The following is a 26,913-nucleotide window of genomic DNA, read 5'->3' as shown; positions in this document are numbered from 1 at the left end:
GCAAAGTGTAGGAGTGGACTACGAGTCGCTCCCAAAGCCTAAGGGCTACAATACTGCATAAGACCCAGTCCCCTCTTCGGCATGGGCAAAGTCTAGGAGTGGATTACGAGTCCCTCCCAAAGCCTAAGGGCTACAATACTACATAAGACCCAGTCGTCTTTTCGGCATGGGCAAAGTCTAGGAGTGGACTATGAGTCCCTCCCGAAGCCTAAGAGCTACCATACTACACAAGACTCAGCCGCCTCGTCGACATGGGCAAAGCCAAGGAGAGTGGACTACAAGTCGCTCCCAGAGCCTAAGGGCTAAAATATTGAACTGACAGAGACCTTGGCACCTTACGGGAAGCTCGCTTCCAAGCAACTCCCAAAGCCTAAGAATCTGAATCAGTGCTTACGAGCTCGTCGAATTACGAGCCAAAAGGAGAAATCTACTCCCTTCGCCGAGTTACTTTCAACTTGGGAGTGGGGGGCAAATGATGAGGGTGGATTTGGCCCTCCAATGACATTATGACACCTAGCACCTCATGCCAACTAAGTAAAGCCTCTTGACAACTAGACAATTCGAGCTCGCCACTTATAGACAGTTCGCCACAAGCAGCTCGCCACAGGCGACTCGCCATAGGCAGTTCGCCACGGGCAGCTTGCCACATGCAGCTCGCCACCAGGCAGCTCGCCACTTACGGGTAGCTCACCTCCTAGGCAGACCGACCATCGCATGACAACCCTGAGGAGCTCACCACCGTACCCCGCATTTTGCGGGATTATGACTTGTAACGGCTATATTAGCTCACCCACTCCCTGAGTTAGGCGGAAATGGGCAACCTTATCGGTTGGTGGCTTTATCCCCACCTAACATGAAAACAGGTCCCGTCACAGTGGGAATCTAGGAATTGCTCCACCAAACCCATGAGGACTCTAGTATATAAAGACCTCACCCCCTAGGGGCGAAGGTGGTGAGGTGATCTATGCTCTCTAACTCTCTCATTCTCTTGTATCATTTTCAGCTTTACTACTAAGTGTTGACTTAGCCATCGGAGTGACATCGTCGGGTAAACACCCTCGAGTTCTTTGATTCAGTTCTCGCAGGTCCCTCAGCTCCTGCCGTCTACAAATATGAGCAGATCATCCCCTGTAGGGAGGATGAGTCCCTCAGCTCCTACTATCTACAAAGATGAGTAAATCATCTTCTGTAGGAAGTATGGGTCCCTTAGTTCTCACCGTCTACAAAGAGGAGTAGATCATCTCCTCCAGGGAGTAGCTGGGTTGCATTACACCAGGGAGCTCCACTTCAGCCCCTGAGTCACAAGCCACTTGGGAGCAGACGAACTGATGAGGTACTTAGCCAAAAAATTGATATGTGACTAGACACTGTTACATCAGTAATCAATCAAGTGATATCTGCTAAAATTTACTTGAGGTTCTTGATTGGACGAGGCTTTTCTGGTATGATGTCTTTCCAATAACATAGATTTCTCCTTATATTATGTAGGAAAGAGGTGGCCAAGAGTCCTTTCACTTCAATGCTCACATGGACCTTCATCTCTTATCTTTTCTCACAAGCCCTTTTATGTTTTAATTTTCTCTAATAAAATCCATCATTGCTTTCTTTAACAATATCATTATTAAAACTAGCATTAAAAAATATTCTTAAGATTCTCTCTCTCTTTTAACACCTCCCCTTTTGTCATGAAATCCCCACTTTGCTTTTAAATCTCCCTAAACTTGTTCTCTCTCTCTAATAAGGGTATAATTGTATAAATTGGATGATTGAATTAGTTCAGAGCTAATCCAAGACCAACCAAAAAATGAATTAGGCTTGAATCCAAATTGATGCCAAAACCGAAATTCAACATAATTTCTATTCAACCCCATGCAATGGATGGCTAGTACAATTTAAAGTAAATCTTGCAATAATTAGAAAAAAGAATGGAGATAGGGGGCTCTTGTTATGATTTTGTGTGTTTTCAAAATAGTCCCTTTCTCTCATTTTCTTGTGGAACTTTCATGGCAGAAAAGGATTTTGTGATTCTTGGTACCAGTAACTATTTATAATATTTTTTTTTGCTACAAAATATAATTTAATCTATTAGACCACTGCAAATACAAAGAGGAGGATGTTCTTTGGAGTCTCCAAATACCAAGTAACAGCTTTATGAGCTAGTACATTGATGTTTCTTTTAACATCGAAAAAAAGGGATTATAATTGATAAGGGCAATTTTTGGGCCCTATAAAAGTTATACTTTTAATAAATTTTAAAAAATAGATAAATTTTTTAAAAATAATCAGTTAAGGGCAAAAATACCGTTCACCTTCTTCCTCTTCCAATTCATTCATCATCACCACCGTCCATCGTTGCCTCTGGCAACACCTTCCGCCTACCTCTTCCGCCTTCACCCACCTTTAGCAACACCTCCGCCTTCACCCACCTCCAGCAACGTTGTCAGAGAAGACTTGTCAAAGAAACCTCCTTGTACTCTGCCATCAGCTTATCCCATTTCTCCCGGCACTGCTTTCCGTCCCTCTATTGTCGTTTTGTACTCCGCTCTCCTTAAATCTCAATAGTGAATACGATTGAAAGGAGTAAGGAGATATCCCTTGTTCATCTCTTCATTTTATTTCCCAAGGTTTCCGAATTTTTGGTTTTATTGTCTGCAACAACTGCGAACTGGGAAACGAAGATGGTTTCTTCAACCTCAACATCTCAGGCGCGGCGGGTTTCCATTTCCCCACTACATCCAGCATAAATCAAGGAATTACTCCATTTGATATCGGAACTCTGCTAATTTCGACGTAGATTCTGTGGCTTTCAGCTTCTTTAGTGACTCTTTCACACCTCCTCAGAACAAAAATATGATTGATTGCAATGCAAACGGAGATCAACCACTGAAATGCTCTATCAGCATCATCAACTCGCAGAAGATAATACTCCCCAAACCCAAGCCATTCAGTGAGCAACTGATGATGGACAATCCCATCGAAATGTGTAGCTTTAGATCAGAAAGCTTCGATCAAACTCTGCCTCTTTGCGATTGGAGATTTTGTCGGTTACCGGAGCTCCATTCTATCGAACAAGCTTCTAAGGATTCAAGATCTTCAACTAGTTCTCATATGCAGCAAAACGAGCTTGCCATCGTCGAATCTTCTCCTCAGGTAAATCTCCAGTCGTCGTCATCAACTGACTCTTACAAACTGGAAGCTATAGTGAGAAAACGCTTGGCTACTGGCGCCAAAGCGAAGCCCTCCGTCATCGGCTGCAGTGCACATGAGCACATTGGCTAGGCAACGGTGGAAGAAGGTCGGCGACAGGACGAGGTGCCTGCAGGAGCTAATGCCATGGGACAAGAAGATAAGCATGGCAACGTTGCTGGAAGAGGCGTACAAGTACATAGAATTCCTGAAGGCACAACTTAGATCACTCCAGACCATGCCATGTTGGTTGAGCATCGAGTAGGAGGTGCTACTAGGAAATGTTGGTTTGGAGCTTGGTGGGTTGGAGAAACTAAACTGACAACAATTGCTGCAGGTGCTGGTGAATACTCCCGTGGCACAGACCATCCTGTACTCCAAAAAAAACAATGTGTTTTCTCATGGGAGCAACTGCTTTTGCTGAATCACTGAGAACAATAATATTTCGGAACCGTAGACGTTATTGTTAGGTTCTTCCTCCTCTTCTCGAGATGCTTAAAGTGGCAGTGTTTCGAAACGAGGTGGGCGGAGGTAGCGGTGGAAGTGGAGGTGGGTGGAGGCGGTGGAAATAGATGAAAGCATTGATAAAGGTTGTCAGAGGCAGTGGTGGGTAATGACGGATGGCGGCGCCGATGAATAGATGGCAAGAAGAAGAAGATGATTAGTATTTTTGCTATTAAATGATATTATTTTAAAAAGTTAACATATTTTTAAAATTTTATTATAAATATCACCTTTATTGATATAAACAGGCAATGCTAGTCAACAATAATCTTTGCATCGTTCAACATATGCCTCCATCTCCATGGTACTGTTGACTTAAATGATATTATTTTAAAAAGTCAACAGAACCTTGCATTTCTGTTGACTGTTGTTTCTGCATCATCTATCGCTTCGATAAAACAAGCTCGTGCAATGAGAAATTTCCCCTGCAGGTTGTCAATGGCCACACAGGCTGCTTCTCCAAGTCCCAAATGAGAAGCACCATCGGACCAGATATAAACATTTACTTCATGATTCTCCGTTGGCAGATGACATTGTGCACCAACTGGGTTTGTTACAGTAGGTGCACCCCAAAACCTCCATAGGTTGAACTCCAGTTTGGTCCCTATAGTTAGTGGATATAATCAAGTTTTTCAGCCAAGAGCACACTAAATCACCGCAAGCAGTATCATATCAGAATGCCAACCTATCAGTCCAAACCACACAAACTTTGGTAAATGGTAAAAGCACAAGATGAAGAACAAATGCTCCACCACCTATTCTTGGTGAACACCACTCCTCGCAATAATTTCCAAAGAAACAGATGCACACGGGGATGGGGATAGTTTCAAAAATTTCACCCAGAAGGCCCGTTCCCGCACCTCTACAAAACCTTGCATCACTAACATTGTACAGTGAGTTGCATGTCCACCTCATTCCTTCACCCAAAGCCACTCATCCCCCTGCATGCATGCTTAGTCAGTCTAAAAACGCCTACCTTTTTGGTTGCCACCTGAATATCATTTTCATTCCGCTCTCCAGAATGTGTACGCAGTTTACTTACAAGTTTCACACCCAAATTCTCATTTCTTACAGAATTAGCAACTGTAAATTCATTCATGTAGTTGAGGAGAGGAATCCATGGATCCCCCATACTCTATACTCTAGTAGAGTAGTAGTCCTCCCATCCCCAATAAATCGGCAACACCCTTTTTGTAAAACGGATATTATTATTATTATTATTATTATTATTTTCTTTATTTACTAATTCTCTTCAAACTTCTAAAATTCTACTTTTCTTTACTTGATTTTTTTAAAAGAGTAAAATTGATTTAATGCATGAATTTTCAAAATAATTAAAAACAAGCACAACAATACCACATGCCTTGAATGTGAAAGGGCTAAACTGATAATTTCATAAATTGATTTTATGATTTATCTTGCACATATTATGTGGATTTTGGTCTGACGTTAATATGCCATAATATGTTTCGTACGAATCATACGGTGCTGAGCAATACACATGAACGCATATCCCCCCACATATGGGACCATGTACATTCTCTTCCTAATTCCTATGATTATCGGTTTCATTAGTATCCTTCACATTGCTCTCTGAGGAATTCGTTGGTTCTACTAGATTCAAATTTAATGTCGCAAATCATCTCACACATATGAGAATAGTTATTGGATCAACTCCCTTTTTTTTTTTTATTTGTATTTTATCCAAAAACAAATAATAATAATTTAAAATAAATATAAATAAAGGACACAGAAGCTTGCTTGCTTGGGCTTCGGTTTTCTTTCTTGCTTTACTTTTTTGGCGGAGCAATATCTATCTATCTAGAACGTTTTATTTTTTTTCTTCTCTTCTTCTGTCGAGCGGATCGGGAGAGAAGAAGGGAGAGCGAAGCGAAATTGTACAGACCAAGATCCCATAGAAGATGAAGATTTTCGTGAAGACCTTGAAGGGAACTCACTTCGAGATCCAAGTGAAACCTGAAGACACCGTACTCCCTCTCTCTCTCTCTCTCTCTCTCTCTCTCTCTCTCTCCAGTCTCCCCTCTGTTTCTTTTTGATATATTGTCTACACAAAATTCTCTTTTGACGCTCTGAACAGCACTCACCACTCACCAGTTGATTAACACTTCTTTTTCTTGGGGCTTTAGTATGATAATCTCGTGTTACGAGTGAAGATGGCTTAGGGTTTTTCAAATTTTCCCTGTTTTCTCCCAACCCCTACTCGTTTTTGTATTGTTTGATGCATTGAATTCCGTGTAATTGGAATGCCATGGGACTAATTATAGGGAAAAGATTGAAAATTATGGTCCAATTTGTTTAAAGTGGATTAATAATTCATTTTCGTGTGGGTTTATTGTGTGAACTTTTAGTTCTGATGGATGCTTTGGTATTGGGGACATGTTTTTCCTCGTACTGCATCGGAATTTTGGATGCAGACATGCTATTGAGCAATTGACTTTAAACCATAACTTGGTTGGCATCCTGCATCCCAATCATGGCCTCGTGGTTTCGAGTTTACCATCCCGGCTAGAAAACTATAAACGGGAATAAAATAAAACTTAGTACTTTGCTTGGTACACTTGCCAGTTGCACGTATTTCGATGTTAACTATGTTAATTGTCACGTAAAATGGCCATTATCCTGTGCCAGTTCTGGCTATCTGGGGTTAGAGTCATCGGTGAGGGTGAATTGGATACAGACCTAGCCTCCCATATCTTATAGCACGAAGTGGGGCCTCTGAGATTCGCTGGTGTAATTGTCAAATGTGTTTAACAATTATAGGCTTGGGCAAAAGAGTTGGATTAGTTTCTCGGCCAGTGATCAGGGCCAATGCCAATGTTTTTATAAAGTTTAATTGGATTAATAAGGTGTTCAAGTGTAGTATTTTCCCATATAGATTTTAGTTAAGTTTTGATTAAGATGGTAGACTAGGTTTAAATTTAGTGAAGTGCCAAAAGTTAGGGACTATTGTTAAGTTAATTGGATTAAATTGGGATGTGGGGTTCAAGTGTAGCATCCCAGGATGCCTTTCACATTAAGAATAAAAACTTTGCTGAACCACTGTTGCATGGAATATTCTAAAATCTAAATTGATGAAGCAGCTGCGTCATGCCTTCCTTTAGTTAAATAGTAGGTTCTTTTCTCACACGAGTCCCCAAATCCAAGGGTTCTTCCACCTGAGGGCTCTATTAAATAAAATTTTGGTTGCTGCTGCATTGGTAACCCTGGGAGGTCAGCGATGGGGGAACAGTTAGAGATCATAATGGATAAATAGTTTCAGTGTGTACTGGGACTATGGGAGAGTGGAACTCATATTAGGAAGAACTCCTACCTCTTCTCCTAGGTCTGCAATTATGTTCCTCTTGCAACCCAAAAGAGTGGAAATGGAAGGGGACTTCACATGCAGGGTGGATGAGTAGATCCATCGATATTTAGACATATACTCTAAGGGAGGCTAAATTTCTAGCTAACAGTCTGAACATCTTATTTATATGCATTAAACGATCTGCTAATAGCTCAGTAGATCAACTTGCTAGAGAAGGGGTAAATTGGATGGACCTCTTTTCAGGGCCTACAATTCAAGGTAAGTCAAGGGGCTCCAGATGTATGGTGAGCAGTGATTTAAAGGTGTGCCTAGGTGCTCAGTTCAAAGTCTGTGCCTTGTCTAGGGCAAGGCCCTTTCCCTTTAAAAAGGTGTGTACGCCTAGTGTTCCTTGGTAAGTGCCTGGTGTGCCTTGAGCCTCAGTTCAAACATGTACCTCAGTTGAATTTTGTGCTTTTTTGCTCTTTTTTGAAGCATGGTTGCTAGGCCGGGAGCTCCGGACCCCCAACCCAAGTCCCTTGAGGCAAGCCTAAACCAGCTCTCATAACCCCCATTTTTGCTAATGTTGTTCATTCATTCTTCTTAATACAAGACACTTCTAAAAGATAAGGAAATATAATCAACCATTTTCTTTATGTATGAATTAAAAATTGAAGACCCTATCATGGACTTGTTTGGGCTTGTCTTAAGGGGCTTGGTACAAAGGTGGCTTGCAGAATTAGGAGTGCAAGATGTTTAACATTACATCAGCCATTTGAAGTAATACAATTAGGAAAGGAATAAAGAGATTGAAAGTTTCACATGCTTGAACTGTTTAGTGCTTGAATATGTTTTATATATTATGTTTATGCATTTTAATTTGAGCTTAGGCTTTTTAAAACATTTAGTTTAAAATTAAAGTTTACATTTTTTTCATAGTTAAAGGCTTAAAGCTACATTTCTTTTTGTATATAATTGAGGGATTTTTGCCTTCTTTACCATTAATACAATACATTTCTTACCACTTATCAAAAAAAAAAAAAAGCTTTGCATTTTTTAATTAATACTATTTTTAATATTGTTTTTTTTTTTGCATTTTTTGAAACTTTTTAAAATTTTACACCTTGCTTCAAAAAGGCATGTGCCTTGCCTTGCACCTTGTGCTTTGGTGCAAAAAGCCCTTTGCACTTTTTTGCGTCTTGTGCTTTTAAAAAACTGATGACGGGTGAGTGAAGCAGCTGGTTTAGTGTGCTTTTACCATGTAAAAACTACTGTAATATTCTCATTTTCTATGACTAAATAAGATTCTCAGATCTGTTTGCGATCAAAAAAGCCCCTGCATCTATGTTTATGGAACTGACCTAATAGTGCAAGTTGTATTTCTAAATTTGGTGCTTGTATCCGATGCAACACTGGAGTCAGTTATCTCAATTAAGGGGTTTAAATGGAATATGTGGAGTGAAGGGTTTGTGTCCTCTGCCTTGTGCCTTCAATCTATTTGTGATTTTAATGCCAGAATTTTACTTTTCCTATTATTAGTTTCTTTATCCAAATACATTGCCAATATTTTCCAAGCGTTTTTTTTTTCTTTTTTTTACTGATAGGAAAAGATTTGAGATCTGAAAAGTGAAATATGATGTCCAAACTGAGGAACTTCAAGACTTTAACTGAAAAGTGAAATATGGCATTCCAACACCATAAGTTTTTATCTTAAAACTGCTTCTATGGATGCCAATAAAAGAACTGATTTTTTGGATAATGCAAAAAACTAATTAAGGGCTAACTGGGAAGATAAAGGATTCATCAGTGACTTGGTAGTATGTCTACTGCCAAAATCTGATGATTTACTTGCAAACTACCCATAAGCAATTGGTAGTTAGAAAATTGCTTATTTTCTTGTTTCCTGCTCAGAACTTTCAGGCTTGAATTGTTTTTCTAGCTTGGCCCATATAAGCAATTGTTCATTTTGGCAATGATGCATCAAAGTCCCAGGTTTGCTTCAAAATAAGATCTCCTTTGTGTTTGATGCCATTCTCCATCCTTGATGCTTTGTGGTGATGTGAAAAATAGTACTCTAGGTTCTCTCAATCTCTTGTGCAATTATTTCTACCAAATGGCAGTTTTAACTTGAATATGTAGGTTCATCATGGAACTATTTGTTGCTGATAAAAAAAAAAAATCATGGACATGGAACTATTTGTTGGAGATCATCTGATTTTCTCAAGGTCTGCATTTATGAGAATATGCATGTGATAAAATTTTAGGTCTTTTTTCTTGATCAGCAATGGTAGTCGGATATTTTGTCAAAAGTGGAAAGTGTGTAAAACTCCAATGTCTCAAAGTTTTGAATCAAGAGACCAATACAACAACACTAGAAGCTAATCCCCAGGCAAGCATCTCCCCCACCAAAAGAAAGTGTCTCCCTTGATACCTCTTGGCCCTTCCCTTGCTAGAACGTCGGAAATGCTGTTTGTTACGTTTGGAATCCATTGAGTAGTTTCGCTTACGGAGACAACCTTGCTTCTTTAACAAAGAATCCAAGGGAGCAAGAGGCCCTTATACATGTAGATAACCATGAAATCACCACTTGGCAGAGTTCTTCACCGTGGTCAGATTGCTAACTTTAGACCTTATAGAAGTGCTTTGGCCCTTAGGGAACTTGATACTTGGCAATCTTCTATAGAAGGTTTGTTTTGGCAATATGGATTTAACGTGTTTCTTGCATGCAAAATTGCAACTTTAAGAACTTTTTTCTTTACTATTTAAGTTAGGAATTTCTGTCCATTGAAATTTTGTAAAAGCAAACATAAAACTTTGGATTACATGTCACCCTCTAATTGGGCCTAAATTTTATATGTGGGCATATTTAGATTAGCTTCAATATGAAAGGTTTCAATCAGTAATAAAGCCATTAATTTGCCCACGTCAAAAATCAGGTAACCCATCTACAAGTAGGGCATTTTTACTATTGGATTCAAGCATCCAAAACTCCGTAAGGGCATTTTTTGATATTTACCCCATTTTGTTGAAGTTAACAGCAAAATCATTTAATAAGGGATGATTAAGGATTAGGATAAAACTGAGGGGATGTTTTAGTGTATATAAGAAACCTTAGTGCTGGTTTAAGGATTCCCCCCTTTTTGTGTTTGCAATGTAGAGGTAAAATAAAACCTGAAGTAAGTTTAGCAAACCTGTAGCAAAAGTAAACCAGAGCTTGTGTTCTTCTCATTTGAACTTTAATGCATTTGTACTAGTGCAAATGAAATTGCACTACAAACAAACATAGCCTTAGAAATTCTTGTTTCTATTGCTTGCATTTCCATTTGGGGCAATAAATGTATTTGTTCATATCATGAAACCTCTCTCTTTTAGCAAACCTATAGCAAAAGTAAAGCAGATCTTGCGTTCTTCTCATTTGAACTTTAATGCATTTGCACTAGTGCAAATGAAATTGCACTGCAAACAAACATAGCCTTGGAAGTTCTTGTTTCTATTTGTTTGCATTTCCATTTGGGGTAATAAACGTATTTATTCATATCATGAAACCTCTCTCTGTCCCCCCCCCCCCTCTCTTTTAGCTAGCTGAGAGTTTATGGAAGGATGCATTGTGGGGGCATTTTATTTTTCTGGATATTCAATACTTCATGCAGTATTCCTTTTTCCCATTAGAATTCTAATTTTGTATTCTTTTAGGGTTTACTTTTAGTTGTCTTATTTTTGTATATTTCTAATTTGTACATGGTTTTCTATTTTCTAAACACACTGCAGGTGGCTGATGTGAAGAAGAACATAGAAACAGTTCAGGGCCCAGATGTTTACCCTGCTGGACAACAAATGCTTATCCATCAGGGGAAAGTTCTTAAAGATGCCACAACTTTGGACGAAAACAAAGTGTCTGAAAATAGCTTTCTTGTCATCATGTTGACCAAGGTGAGATTTTTTTTCTCTCTATATGTATCTATTTAAGTGCTTTCATAATCTGTTAAATATAATTCTTTTAGAGTAAGAATAAAGTAAATTTATTAATTGAATTTTAGATGCTTGCTAAGGTAAATCTGTAGAAAAAGGGCATATTTTTTAGTTCTTTTGTAAATCAGGGTTTGGGGGTATAGATCTGTTGGGGCATTTCTGTTTAAATCCCTGTGTACAGCTCCTTGTTGTACATGTTTTTTTTTTTTGTTTATTTATGAATATTATACTTTACCTGTTTCAAGAAAAAAAAACCTCTGGAACCAGGGCAGGTATAATTAAGCAAGCAGTTACTAGAACAGAGAGTGTTGATGGCATAAGACAAAGGGGGAAACAAGTCCTTTTGAATATTAGCAATCACTAAACCCAAGATGCCAAAAATTGACTTCAGTTACCTTTTATGCTTAACATGTAACCCTAACTGAGAGGGCTGCATACAGTAGTGCACAGTGTTACTACTGTGGTTGTCACCACTATGGATCTATGAAATGGTGTTGGCTGTTAATATCCAATATTATATGCAACATTCAAAATATCGATACAATACACCCCGTGTTAGGCATATTGTATTGTTGTATCGGCAAGGCTCCAATACAACTATTTAAGGTGCTTTCAGGAACCTATTTATTTTGTTTATTAAATAATATAAAAATATTTATAAAAATGAAAATTTGAAAATAAAACTTAAAAAAGTGCATTGTATAAAGCACCGATACACCTACGCTAATACACAGAGGTGTATTGATAATTTCAACCATGGTTCCATGTGATCACAAATGAATTGGCTTGACCTTTATTCCTTTAGTGAAACTACCATGCAGTGAAGGTTTAATATTTACTTTTGACATATGACAAGCTGTTGAACTGTGGTTTTGGAAGTGAATACACCAGTGTTGAGAAAATGAAGAAAATACTGTAAAAACCTGGAATTAGAACAAGGAAGTTGGTCGAAGCAAAAAAGATAAAAAGACAAGTAGATTGCTTTATTAAATGAAGAAACTTGATTAATTGTTTTGATTTCTTTTCTTTTTACATGGATGTTGATTTTTTACTTCCTGTTTTCCCTATATGATTGTTACTATTTTGAAGATAAATAATCCCTATCAAAGCTGTCACATTGAAGTATATTTTCATATCAATGTTATTCTAAGATGATTTATTTTCATGCTGAAATATGTTAGAATAAGGGCTCATCTGGTGGAACTTCAACTGCATCAGCGGCTCCTACAAGTCAGGTAAGCTCTAAAGACAACGAGCAAAATTATCCTGCTTGTTTTCTTTTTCTTCCATTCATTTCTTTTGCATCTTCTTGTTATTTTTTAATTCTCTTCATTTTTTCCTCACATTATCATTGTTGCCAGTTGGGTCTTTTTTTTGTTTTCTGTTTTGCTACCGTTGGGAAGAAATAAAGTTCAAATGGCTATTGGTAGCAAAAATAAATTCCTTGAACCAGATATTACTACCGTGTTTTCAGTGCAAATTCTAATGGTCTTGACTAAAAATACCTATATGCTAGCAGTCAACTAATGCTACATTTGATAACATTTAAAAAGGTTTCTATGAGTGCCACCTTCTATTTAAAGAATCTAATAGCAGGGAACAAACAGTTGATGTACAAAACAACAAGCTGAACATGACAAAATGAAATATACAAAGCAAACTCTCAGGACTGCTGACAAGCACCTGGATCGGTGCCTGCAAAACATGGTTTGATGCTTTAATATCTTGATTTCTCTACTAGAAGCAAGTCAGCTCAAGGCATTAGCTGATTTCAGAATCTGCCTGAGTGATATGTTCAACAAGCCAATGCTTTTAACTCTCTAATTGAGAATCTCTGTGGCCAAGGACCTTCTATAACCGAAGACCACAAATGCAATATCAGCTGACATCCTTAATTTTATAGCCTTTTTAACGTCTTTCTTAAAACAATATCAAATGCCACCTGATATTGGAGATTGTTCCTTGTTCCTTCCAAGTGGGGTTGCTGAAGTAGATCATAACATAATACATTTGAACTTAGCTTGTGCATATGATTGTAGCATGTTGTGTAGATGTTCGAAAACACAGAAACATGAGGGGAGTTTTAGGGCCTTTAGATGTATGGCGTTAAGCCTGAGGCATGAGGTTTAAACCTCATGAGTTGAGTTGGGATCTGCTGCTCATTGGCTGTTTATCACTTGCTACGTGACCAATCACGAGTGAACACACCGGTGTTCCATATGCGAGCATGTGGGCCCCATGGGTATGAGTTTCATGAGTTGCAAATCTTTTAATAAAAATATTAAAACTAAAATGAGGGAAAATATGGTAATATGTACAAAAGGAATGCCTTTTTATATAGGATGGGCATATAAATATAAAAGATCATAATATTTAAGGATCATTAGAACATGATGAGTTTTATCCATACTACATTTGATTGCATAGAAAGTAGGAATAAGTAAAGGAAAATAAGAAAGAAAAGCATTTCAAATTATTTGGTTTCCCACGGAAAGTTAGAGGAAACCCTTGTTTAATTTCTCTTTTAAAATGTAGAAGAAATTAGAGGTCTAGAATTTTCTTTTATGAATGTACTTTGGAACATATACTCACTTGTTTTCTGTTTTGGGATACTGGTATTATTTGGCCTGTTATTTCTTTTCCTGCTTCATGTAATTTTTTTTTTGATAATTTTTCCTGCTTCATGTTATTGAAGCTTCAATTAATCATTTAATCAACAGAAATTTTAGTTACTGAGCTTCAGCATGTTATATTTGGTACTGTGGCAAGAGGGACGATTGTTTCCACATGGTTAATTATAATCTTATTTGTATTGTGCTTCTTTTGAAATTCACCTAATAGAATGAATTTTATATGTAGACCCCACAAACAAGTGCCGCAGCTCCTACAACAACCCCTCAACCTCCTGTAGCAACCTCAGCTCCGTGAGTTTTCATGATCTACCTTTTACATTTGAACAATGTTATTTTCTTTCTTTGATCTGGTGTATATATTAGATGCAATTTACATTCTATTGTCAACTTCATTGCACAGGCCGCCATCAACTCCTGCACCCGCACCTGCACCTGCACCCACACCTGCACTCGCACCTGCACCCACCCCTGTTGCTGCAGCCCCTTCTGCCACTACCCTCTCGTGAGCTCTCTCTCTCTCTCTCTCCCTAACACACACACACACATAGGGATGTAAATTTTTTATGCATATATTATATATTCTTACACAATATGTATATTATATATTATATTTTTATTTATACATTATATATTAAATCTGGGATTGGATGAAAAACCTTGCATGGGCCCAGAAATTTCCAGGTTGGGCAATGCAGGCCTTGTTAGATATGATCATCCCTAAACAGATATGTGCACAAACAGATGTACATGTGGGCACCAATGCATAAACAAGCTATGGGTTTGATGGCTTTTTTATGGGACAACTGGCTGTATTACTTGAGGCATCAATTGTATGGTTGATACATCCAAGGAAGTTAGGTTCCTCATGTGTGGGAATAGGCAGGCTCCAAGGGATCCTTTATATTTTTACTATGCTTTATATTCTTTTGATGTAACTTTTTTTGTACTCTATTCAATGACTAGTTCTTCTCAAACGCACTCATCTGTTGAAAGCAGCACAGAGACAGATGCCTATGGCCAAGCTGCATCAAATCTTGTTGCAGGAAATAACTTTGAGGAAGCCATTAAGCAAATACTAGACATGGGTGGCGGGAGTTGGGACAGAGATACTGTTGTCCGTGCTTTACGTGCTGCTTATAACAACCCAGAGAGGGCTGTTGAATATTTGTATTCTGTAAGTCTGCTCTTCTCTATTTGATTCCCGTTAACTTCAATTTGGATGGAAGTTACCTTCAGCTCAGGTGGATGGTGATGTTTTCTCTTTCATGTTTGTGTTTGCCGGAGAATGTAAAGGTCATTGTGCATGCTGTGTAGCATGTCCATTGGGTATGTGTGGTGCTTGTTATTTTCCTTGTCTGTTACGTATTTTCCTTCTCAAGGAATTTCCTTCTAGAGATACATTGTCCAGCAATTTGAGGTTTTTGAAGGTGCTTGGCATTGGGTTAGAGAAAAATGCTTGTTGTCTTATGGGTAGCCCTGTACTTACTTTCTATTCATTCTTATGGCTGGTAGGGACCTCTTCTATAAAATGAATACAATCTATTGTTGATTAAAAACAAAAAGAAAACTAGATGTTTTTGGGTTTCTGCAACTTTGAGTTATATTAAAGGATATCTCTGACAGTGTTTTTCTACTAATCCTAGTTTGCTTCTTCTAAAGTTTTCTTGCTTTCTTTTTCCTTCTACTTACCACCTCCTAATATTTTCTAATTAACCTTCCAAGCAGCTCCCTGAAATGGTTAGGGCTGTAAATGGATCTAATTGAATCGGATATAGTAGACCCAAACTTGATTTGTTTATATTTGAATTTGAATCAAATTCAGATTGCAATTGGTTATTGATATCAACAAACTAAATTAAAAAGATCTAAATATTATATATTACACTATTAATAAAATGAACTAAACATGTCTTTGATGTTGTATTTCATGAATGAATTGAATTCAAAAAAGCCTTCTATGAAACTTCAACATATGACAATTTAGGTAAGACACAACATTTGAACCAACTCTACTAACCATATTTAAATCAAATCGAAACAGATTTTATTGGTTTGGGATATAATTCAGATCACCCTTAAATGGGATCGAAATTGAAGAAATTGATATCCTTTGAAGCCCTAAAAATAGTATATACGTATTCACTCGTAATATCATTGGCTTTGATTTTTTTAATACCATTCCTGCTTGCAGTTTTTTCCACATCTTATTTATTTTTATTTGTGGAAGTTTCCCCTTTCTTTTTTTGGAGGAAGGAGGGAGGTTGGATGGGTGTTTGTGTACGATTTGGACATGAACATATGGTGAGGGGAATAGGATGGTGGGACTTTCTCCATCTTTATAATCATGTGAATAATGCATATCCTAATCATCTCAGTAGCAAGATGAGACTTATTATTTAAGGCACTATTGGATCTATGTTAATACTTTGATAGAGTTGGTTTTTACTGCTTTTGGGTGAGGGCCTTCATCCTTCTTACCACCCCCCGCCTTCACCCTCAACAAGAAAAAATATTATGTATATCATTTTGCGGTTGTTACTGGAATTGCTGTTTCCATTGAATGATTATTTTGTTTTTTTTTTTTTTTAATTTACTGCATATACCAGGGCATCCCAGAGCAGGCAGATGTTCCCCTCGCGGCTCGCCCTGCTGCAAGTGCTCAAGCTGTGAACTCAGCCCAGGCTCCGGCTCCGCAACCAGCACAGCCAACTGTTCCCTCCACTGGACCCAATGCAAATCCTTTGGATCTTTTTCCACAGGTAGATACTGTAAATCTTTGGTTCTACTTTCATGAAAAATTGCTGGCTGATGTTGAACATTATTGTTCTGCTAAACAGGGCCTTCCAAGTATGGGTTCTGCTGCTGGTGCAGGGACATTGGATTTTCTTCGCAACAGTCCACAGGTCCTTTCTCCCTCCTCTTCTCTGAGAAATAGTCCACATGTACCTATATGCTACTTTTTCTCCTGGTTACTGAAAGCCACCTATGGCGTCTAATGGGAATGGGTATGAAATCCATATGAATTTGTCTCAACTGTTGTCAGATTCTTATTATTGTTAACATCTTAGTAAGTGCAATAGTGCCCCCCCCCCCCCTCCTCTCTTTTTCCCTCTTTCACATTTCAGAGCTGGGGTATTAGTCAAATGGATATGCACCCTTGGTTATATTTCCATGAGCTAAGCATTGGCAAGATGAAAGTAATCCACTTTCCCCTTGTCAATGATTCCTTCTTGCCAATAAGAGAATGATCTGTCACATGCCAAATAGAGAATCTATTGTTCCATTTTTTTTGGTTTGAAGATCATAAAAGTTATTTTTTGAAGGTAGAGTATAAGTACTTTTATGGACAAGTTTATGGGTTTGAATACCAAATGAGAATGACTAATCGTCTTTCACATGTACCATTAACATGGTCAATCCATAACAATAGATGGCTAAATCTCCAGAGCGGCAAATGTTTACTAGCTCCTTTCATATCAGTTTTATCTCCCTCCTGTAGTGGACCCCTTTCTGGTTAACACTCATTGAATTTTCAAATTTGTTATTAGAAAAAGACATTGCTTTTTGTTTCTTTTTTTCTTTTTTGGGATGTTGGCAGCAGGCTGTTGGGATGAAACATACCACATGTAGAGGGTGACATGGACCTGTCTTGGGTTACAATGTAATCTGCTGTTCCTTTCATCTTCTAGTTATCTTTGGTACAAGCTGTCAGCTTTAGGAAAAACTGGGAAAATTTTGAGGGCTAGCATTTATGAACTGCAACACATTATGAAATATGGGAATGCAATGGATAAGGATATTATTCATGCTGTTTATCAGAGGGTCTCCTTTCAGATTATCTGGATTTGTCATGTTAACATCCCTCTTGATGATTGATTATTACCGTAATTGCTGTCACTGAAAGAACAGAAGACATTTGGCCACAGAATATTAAAAAAAGATGATTACATATAATAATGAGTTGTGAAAATAAAGTGCTTCACTGCTTTCCCAAGTCCTATGTGTGGGATAGATGAGTGAGATTACACTTTATTTATTTCAGGTGGAGAGATATTTTAATGAAGTGGTGCTAATAAAGGTGATCTTTCAGAATGAGAGGCTTTCCTTCATCAATGTTTGATGGAATGGTTAGGAGTGTTCAAATTTGGTTACTGAACCGAAAACCAAACCAAACAAGTCAGTTCAGTTCGGTTTGGTTCGGGAAAATTTCTCAACCGAACCAAACCGAAAACTGAAAAATATATAATATACACATATTATATTTTAATTATAAATATTAATCATAGTTTTCAAGGCACCAAGGTGAGGCTAGGTGACAGGGGGGCGCCTTGTCGCCTTGTCACCTAGGTGTCGCCTTGACAACTATGATACTAATATTGTGTTAATATATACTATATATTATACTTATAAATATTAATATTTATATTTTATATAACTGGATGACCACTTTGCCCTTTAAAACCGAACCAAACTGATCAAATTAACACCCCTAGGATGGTTCAAGGGTGTGAGCCTGGAGCTGGTGGAGATCAGAATTGGTTGCGTGTGGGTTGGCATTGTTAAGGAATTGAGATTTTGTGCTGAGGAGATTGAGATTTTGTCTTCCTTGAGAAGTGGGTCTTCCAAAGGCATTAGGGGAACGGGAAGAGGTAAGCGGCAGGCAGTTTAGTCATCCTATTTGGTAGGCGTTTTTTGTGGTCTCTAGGAAGAGTTTGTTTCTCCATTGTGACCTGGGTGACCAGGGTTCAAATCTTGGAAACAGCTTCTCTATATGTACAGGGGTAAAGCTGCATACACTGTCCCCCCCGACCCTGCATCGATGGGAGCCTCGCCTACTGGGCTGTCCTCTAGGGAGATTTGTTGTCTTTGGAAAGATGCAACTTGTAAGTTGATGTTTGAAGTTGCGGCTCTTATATTTCCAGAGGGTTTGTTTGTTTATGGTGGGGATTAAATGCTTGGAATGTGTTTTTGGTCAACATGTTTGGGTTTTCCTGTTTTTGCTCGGACTACAATGCCTTTCATTAAAAATGGTTGAAGAGTCTGTTGAGGGGTGGGACTGATATTGGGGATTTAGACCTCTCTTTAATAAAATATTCTTTGTTATCAATAAAAACAATAATAGATGAATCCTTTTACCATCTCTGTATGCATTGCACGATTGCTTGGAGAGTCTGGTCTCACTTCCTTAATGCTGTTGGTGTTAGCTGGGTAATGCTGAGAACAGTAAAGGATCTGCTCAAGTGCTGATACCTGCCGGGCTTATCAAAAAAAGGAAAATACATTTGGAGTGCCATTCCAGCTGCAGTTATCACTTTATCAGAACTATATGGTCTGAGAGAAATGACAGAATTTTTAGAAAAGAGAAGAAAGAGCCGGAGGTGCTGATTCAGTGTATTGTAGTCAAACTTGCCTCTTGGCTTTCTACCATCCCTGTGTTTTGTAATCAGAACTTGTTTGTGATCAGATCCTTTGGGGGTGAACTGATCCTTGGTCTCCCACCCGCTTTCTTGTATGGTTATCTTCGTCATGAATAAAATTTTCATTACCTTTTTTTCAAAAAAAATAAATAAATAAGCATGATAGATGAGTGTTTTCTAATGGGTAACCACAGATTTATTTTGGAACCCTTAACATGATAAACTGTAAGTTTTACAATTAGACTTGTCTGTATATCCAAGTAAAATAGTTGAGAATATTTAGAGATTTGGTCCTCTCTTTCTAACAATTTAATGTTGGATATTACATTTTATTTGTTGCAGTTCCAAGCTTTGCGAGGTATGGTGCAGGCAAATCCCCAGATCTTGCAGGTCTTGTTTTATTTCTAATGGACTTTTATAACCTTTATTTTGTTTATTTTCTATGAATACCTGACATTTTTATTCTTGGCATGCAGCCTATGCTTCAAGAACTAGGGAAGCAAAATCCACACCTAATGAGACTTATTCAAGAGCATCAGGCTGACTTCCTACGCTTGATCAATGAACCTGTTGAAGGTGGAGAGGGGTGAGATATGCTTCGAATATTGCTTCATTTAATGAATTTATAGTTTGACATATGTTGTGCTAAAATGCTGTCCAATGTTCACCAGGAACCTATTTGGACAGATGGCCCCAGCAACAGTCCAAGTCACTCCTGAGGAGCGTGAAGCCATTGAACGTGTAAGGTTTATTGAACCTTTATCAGGATTCTATTTATGGCATTCTTCTGCCAACTTATGCTAATTCATGGAAATTCCTAGCAACCTTGTTTAGCCTTAATATTTTGTTCTTACATGTTAATATCTTATTTTTAAGTACATATGTTAGCTCATACAACTAAAAATGACTCGTTGAAGCTGCATTTGTTGCTACCTATGTTACTCAGATTTGGCAAGGAAACAAGCTAGTCAGATATGGAATTTATGGCAAAACTTAAAATACCTGACATGATACAACACTGTTGTAGCTGTTATCTGTGTATTGTAGGTAGCTATGGTTGCTCTACGTTCATAAATTTTAACCAGCTAATTTAGTTAGGCAACCTTAATACCTACTGTAGAATACTGGTGATCATTTAGATTTGTCAAAAGAAATATTGGCTATCATTTAGATCATTTCAATTATGTGTATTTATCTTTTTATTAGATAGCTGTGGATGATGGGTTCAGTGGCTTGGACATGGGAATCCGGATTTTGTCCTCACACCATTGTCACAATGTTTGCAGCCATGCATTGGGAACATGTTCACATGAATGAAAATATACAAATTAAGGAAATTTTCCCAATGTATGGCTGCAAGTGTTGTGAGGATCAATTTCATGAGGACAAAATCTGATCTCGGACATGTAGGGTGATTCCAGATCTGGTCCTGACAGCCATTGCAGCTTACATTGGGAATATCTCACCATGACGAAATCTGATCTCGGACATGTGGGGACCCTTTGTTGGGACTAAATCCGAACTCATGTTGGAGAATGCTGAGCTAAACCTGGATTTACTATTAGTGGAGTGAACTTAACTTTGAACCTAGAAATACTTGATGCATTACCTTAAAAGTTTTTCTTTTTTCAGTAAAATTCCAGGTTCGTTTAAAGGTTTTGGTGGGTTGTCAGCTAAGATACCAACTTTATGCTTGTCTAAACCTGGAGTTTATCCAAGTTAGGATCATCTTCTTTCTTCGTGATACTATTTTTTGCAATCAATGGGGCGGGGGCGCACACTCTTCAGCCTTGGTGGACAATGGGGATTGAGGCAGCTGGTTGGTATCTCGATAGTATGCCATTCTCAACCAAGACTGGATACCCTGTCACCAGAAACAGAACAGGAAAGAGTGTGTGTGTGTGTGTGTGTGCGTGCTTACATAGTTACATATGTACGTGTACTACTTTGAATTATGTATATGTAAATTATTTTAGTACCAACAATTTTCCCACTCATTATTGGAACGAAAATATCTATTTGTTTATTTTATGACATAAAATTAATTATTAAAATGTTACAGAGAATTAATTATTTAAAATTAGGGTAAATTACTTAAACCTTGTTATATTTGACAACCACTTTAACCTTCCTTGAACTTTGACCTCTCCAAAATCCTCCCTCCACATTCTGGATAAATTATACAAACTGACCCCTTTTTTTGGTAGATATATATCTTTCCTACTTGAAGCTTCGGAAGATCAAAAAATAGTCTGAAAATATCTATTTGTTTATTTTATGACATAAAATTAATTATTAAAATGTTACAGAGAATTAATTATTTAAAACTAGGGTAAATTACTTAAACCTTGTTATATTTGACAACCACTTTAACCTTCCTTGAACTTTGACCTCTCCAAAATCCTCCCTCCACATTCTGGATAAATTATACAAACTGACCCCTTTTTTTGGTAGATATATATCTTTCCTACTTGAAGCTTCGGAAGATCAAAAAATAGTCTGAAAAGTATATTGTGGTTATGTTCGTTCATATTTGTGTCTCTGTCAGCTTGAGGCAATGGGCTTTGATCGTGCACTTGTGCTGGAGGTTTTCTTTGCCTGCAACAAGAATGAGGAGCTGGCGGCCAACTATCTGTTGGATCATATTCATGAGTTTGAGGACTGAGGCTAGACTAGATGAATGTCTTTTCATTATTTTCCCTTAACCTTTTTATTTTCCTTTTTTTTTTCCTTCCTACTCGTAGTACAAATCTGTAATGTGGAGGATTTGGTAGGTTTTCTTCTTTTCTTTTCTTTTCTTTTTTTTTCATTTGAGGAGTTATTACACTATTCATATAAATGTTGGGAATGACTAACCGTGTATAATGTTTCAAAAAAAAAAAAATCTCGTTTTGTGATGTCGCATTTGATCATTTTAGCACATACCAGCCCATAATAATTCTGCATCGTGTGTTTTTGTATCTCCGTTGATTTTATGACTTTTGTGCGCTTCTTTCATGTCACAGTGCTCACACTGCTTAGCCCTTTTCTTCGTTTCTTTTTGTGGTTTTTGGCCCTTTTTCCCCCCGAGAGGGGGACAATCCCCACTTTACTTGATGGTGGCTTTGGTTGGACGAAGAGGAAAGCTATTATTCCAGGGCAGGCTACACTTTGAAGCTAACCTGACATTTAAAATTACTCCCTGTAGCCTGTAGGGAAGGTTATGTTCCCTTGGAATTTGAAGCTAACCTGACATCTTCGTCACAGGTGAATACCAAACAGTCCTACTTATTAGTTGTTTAGGTCCATGATTTCAAATTCACCTAAATATCATATAATCTTGCAAAGCTTGATTTCACCTGAGGTGAATAAAATCAAAGTCATAAAATTTCAAGCTGGGAATAAGGTAGACGGAAGTTTTAGCGAGACTGGTATCTTGGGCTGTATGTGTATTGGCCTAAAAGGAATTATTATACATACACATTTTAAAGACCTGAGTTGGTCCTGGTTCTGTAGCCTAAAAGAAATTACTACTATACAAGTATTTTAAAGTATTGACGGATGGCATTAGTCCGATGATCCCCGGGAAAGGAATTTGAAAGGAGAATTCCGTCATTCACCTCTAGCACTGCTTGGCAGTTTATCAGTCAGGAATCAGGATGTTCAACCCGTCTTTAAATCCGGTGCCTTGTGAACTCCAAACACCCGAGTTTGAAATCAAAATGGGTTGGTACTTGGTATGGTTGCACTTGCACAGGATGCACCAGATGAATATGAATGTATGTGTCCAATGCACCGTATTCAAACACGGCTTTGACCAACCCAAATGCTTAGTGTTAGGGTTGCTATTCATAAATCCATTTATTTTTAAATCCAACCCCAGGACCAGGAGAGAGATGGAGTTATATCCAACCGTATGTATACTCAGAAAATTTTGAGATCAGTATCCATTATTGCACACGGTTTCCTTTATTAAGAAGCATGCGTTAATCTTGGAAAGCCTTATCTTTACTTAACCAAAGGAAAAACCTAAGGAGGCGTCGTCTGTGTCTCTTTCACACAATTTTGAATGTCAAGCAATCCTTGTCATCAACCCAAGCTTAGACGTGTGGTGGCATTGATAATCGTCTACTCCTAATCTCAGGCCCAGACGCCATTTCTATAGATAGGCAAGGTAAAAAAATTTCAAATCCTTGTCCTGCTCCAAATATTTTTCTCTCTGAATTTCAGGTCAATTCTTGACAACTAGTTTTGGCGAAACAGAAACAACAAGATATGGTCGGCAGACGGTACCTTTAATTATTGTAAGGCTTGAGTTCAGAATCTTCTATAAAATCTCTCACTGTTACAGTACATGTAATAGGTTGGATTGGCATCAATCAATTATTACTTGTTGAAATGAAATGTAGTTGCATTTGGGACATGGGATGGGATGGCTACCTTCATCCTCACTCAGGTCCAGTCAATTTGATTGCTAAGTCCTACCAAAACAGTAAGTGGACAATAATAAACCAACTTCTCTTTATAAATTTGTGTTCCTCCGTTCATAGCATTCAGTATCATACTTAGATGGTTAAGGGATAGAAATTTGTTTGTTTGTTTTTCTCACGGGTGACCACTTAATTGATAAACAAAAATCAACCACTAGAATCATCTTGCCAGCAATGAATGAATATTAGAAAATACTTGCGTCAGATTAGATTTGGCGCAGGCGATAAAAGTTAAATTAGATTATGTGATGCTCACTTATATCTAGAGACCGAAATAAGACAATAAGAAGGAAGGAGCAATCTCTTTGGCAACCACTGAGCTGAGTCCCGAGTGTAATGAAAGATTAGTGTGTGAGTCGCTGACAGGAAGGTCCGAGATTATTCCATATTTCTGTATTTAAAATTTTATTTGTATCTTCTTGGAGAAAAAATCTCTTTCAAGAGACGTGGCAGGTTATGACTGGACGACTTTCGGGTTGAATTTTAATAGTGCTCCTAATAAAAATGATATTTAGTGTCAAATGTAGCCTTCTACTCTTATCCTTCCAAGCAGAGAATTTAAGAGAGAGAGAGATGAAGAGTATAAAACCGTAATGGATATCCCATCCACGACCCGTTGGACTCGATGACCGATCAGTTTGTGATCATTGTCATTACATCCTTTCTCCTTTTAACTGCCGGCCACAAACCTATCTATCTATCTATCAATCTATGGAATTAATGTTTCCTTGCAATTAATAATGAAGCTGGCGATTCTGGAACTAACCCGCCCTCAACTCCAATCCATCTGGGTGAGGTCCTTACAGTTGCCGATGGTTGTTTAACACCTCGCTTTGCGAATTTGCATCAATTGGCCATTAGATTGATAAACAAAAAGAAAGAATTTCCGTGCGATGTGTTGTTAGCTAGGGATTCCACTTCCACCCTGAATCCTGATCAGGTGTCATCTTCTAGATAACACAGATGGACGTCTGTTTGTTTGTGCCCATTTGTATAGATGATGCCAAAACTCATAAATTTTTGCTCCGTAAAGCCTGCAACCCGATAAGAGTAATTGTTATGGGGTTCATCGTTCATGGCGTGTGTTGACCATCTAACGAGTGAAAACAAAAATAGCGAGATTTCTGGTTTTTTTTTTTTGACAGGGAATTGATAAGGCAAGAAGCCAAGAACTGTACAATGTCAGTATATAGATGATTCTCTGAAACAAAATGCTAGATAGATTGATAGAGACTATAAGGAATATAATCGGCGAAGGCCTCATATCACATCCATTAATTATAATTGGCTTGGTTTGGTGCTTGGAACCTGGATTCTAGCTTGGGATTTCCTTAGTCGAGTCTTGAATGATAATACAACTATTATAATGTGGCTGATGTAGGCCATGGATATCAAACCGAGGAAAACTTTGCCACGTGTTCACCCTCCCATTCACATCACCTTTAGGCCCCTCACTTTGTCACGTGCCTATGATATTGTTAGAAGCCCTAAAAACTCATGAAGTTTCTTTTAACCTTGACACTTGCATACTGTCACTATTTGATTCTTCAAAAGTGTGTGCCAATCAGGGTTGTTGGAAGTTGGTGTAAGGACTAAGGAAACTATAGTGTTGATGGCACTTTTAAATTTTCAATGATGAATCAATTTTTTGTGCTAATTACCTCGTCATTCCGTCTTCTTTTAAGTGGATGATGATTCAGATGCCGAAGTGGAGAACTTTTGCTGAATGATGACCTAAATGCCGAGCTAACTAGGTCAAGCTGGAGGCAAATCAGGTGCCGAGCTAACTAGGCCGAGCTGGGGGCAGATTATGTATCGAGCTAACTAGGCCGATCTGGAGGCAGATTAGGTGTCGAGCTAACCAGAACGAGATGGGGGCAGATTAGGTGTCGAGCTGACCAGGCCAAGTTGGGGGTAGATTAGGTGCTGAGCTAACTGGTGGCGAACTGGAGAGGTGACTTTGATGCCTGACTGAATGGTGATGAGCTGAATTGATTGTTGAGCTATGTAGTTCTTCAGAGAAACCTGCAATAAATCAATGTAAGAGGACCCGAGGTGACTAACCCGGCGAGGTTGCTCCGATGATTAAGTTAGTACTCTCATAGTAGATTGCGAGCTAAAAAATTCATAAAGTATGAGAGCTAGAATGTGCTTACTTGCCCCCTATGTCATTGGGGTTGGTGCCTTTATATAGGCATTGTTTGGCGTGGGTTTCACGCACCGCATCCGAGATTTCTGAGAGGTTACCTAAGTGGTCCGAGATTCCTAGAGGCAACCGCCATGCACGTTGACCATCCTCCAGAATGTTCGATATGTCGGCCAACTTCCAAGGATCATGGGAGTGTTGGGATATGCGTGTCGAATTTATCAGCGAGCACATCTTGTAGGTCGCCACCTAGACCTCAGTCAGGCCAGCACACCCTCGAGGGAGATCGCTTCTTGGGTCGAGGTCACTTCAACCAGTGACGAGGTGCTGCAGGTCGACCCTGGATGAGGTGCTTCTACCCAACACGAGTTGTGGTTGAGGTCGCTAGGTCAGCGTCAGTGCCAGGTCACCAGGTCGACATCAGTACCAGGTTGCCAGCTGGGATACCATTATCTTGGCTAAGGCAAGTTGTTGCCTAAGTGGTTCCGGGTGTCACCCAGTTGTTCTGAGATGCCATGTGTCACAATATTAATGGAGGGCCAAATCCGCCCTCATCAATTGCCCCCCACTCCTGAGTTGAAAGTAACTCAGCAAAGGGAGTAGATTGCTCCTTTTGGTCTGGATTGACTAATTCAATGAGCTCGTAAGCGTCGATTCAATTTTCTTCTCAGGTCGGAAGAATCCAAGTGTTTGCAGCCTTGTGTAGGACCTCGCCATCTTTATTTTCGGGGCCCGAGAGCAAATTCATCTGCTCGAAGAGAGGTGGAGCAGGTACCCCAAGGACATCTACCTTATTAGGGATGTGACCATCAAGAGGTTCTACGATCTGGCTAAGTACCTCAATAATGAAGCTCATCATGTCGTTCTTAAGAGGGGGTTCTATGTGACTGCTTTATCAGGTCGCTCCACCTAGGTAGACTTTGACGCAGCATCCTTCGAGCTAGTCCCAACCAGTGAGTTTGATGCAGAGCCTGCAACCAAGGTGGAGGTCGGCTATGAAGAAATCAAGTTTGCATCCATCATGGTGCTGAGAGCGAACTAGTCTTTCCTTTGTTTTCTCGTGTTGAATGCGAACTACTTTATATTTCATCCACGCAAAAGAGGTGACTGGGTCTCAAGTGGTGCCGAGGTCTTTTATCAGCTCGGCACCTTAGCCCTTAGGTTGTGGGAGCGACTCGCAGTTCACTCTCCTTACCCTTGATTTTTCCCATGCCGAAGAGGCAACTAGGTCTTATGTGGTATCGAGGTCTTTTATTAGTTAGGCACTTTAGCCCTTAGGCTCTGGGAG

The 26,913-nt window shown here is 38.7% G+C and overlaps 1 protein-coding gene across 6 annotated transcripts; it reads left to right on the top strand.

The window, feature by feature from the left end:
* Positions 1-5,221: 5,221 nt before the first annotated feature.
* Positions 5,222-21,914, top strand: LOC148863610 (ubiquitin receptor RAD23c-like). Of its 6 annotated transcripts, none has more exons than XM_088979370.1 (12): positions 5,222-5,678; positions 10,760-10,921; positions 12,142-12,195; positions 13,820-13,884; positions 13,994-14,095; positions 14,590-14,767; positions 16,200-16,352; positions 16,431-16,496; positions 19,353-19,400; positions 19,487-19,596; positions 19,682-19,751; positions 21,559-21,914. In XM_088979370.1, the coding sequence occupies exons 1-12, from the start codon at positions 5,613-5,615 to the stop codon at positions 21,673-21,675; spliced, it is 1,191 nt and encodes a 396-aa protein (XP_088835496.1). In that variant the 5' UTR covers positions 5,222-5,612; the 3' UTR covers positions 21,676-21,914. The 6 variants fall into 6 exon arrangements, with proteins under 6 accessions (XP_088835496.1, XP_088835497.1, XP_088835495.1 ...); XM_088979369.1 differs by having other exon boundaries at positions 5,307-5,678; positions 14,587-14,767; XM_088979374.1 differs by having other exon boundaries at positions 5,451-5,678; positions 20,643-21,914.
* The last annotated feature ends 4,999 nt before the right edge of the window (positions 21,915-26,913 follow it).

This window comes from Nelumbo lutea, chromosome 3, assembly GCF_056320005.1.
Source record: "Nelumbo lutea isolate HS-2025 chromosome 3, American lotus-T2T, whole genome shotgun sequence".
NCBI classification, from domain to species: Eukaryota; Viridiplantae; Streptophyta; class Magnoliopsida; order Proteales; family Nelumbonaceae; genus Nelumbo; species Nelumbo lutea.
The sequence above is the reverse complement of the archived record's forward strand: the minus strand, read 5'-3'. Positions and strand labels throughout refer to the sequence as shown.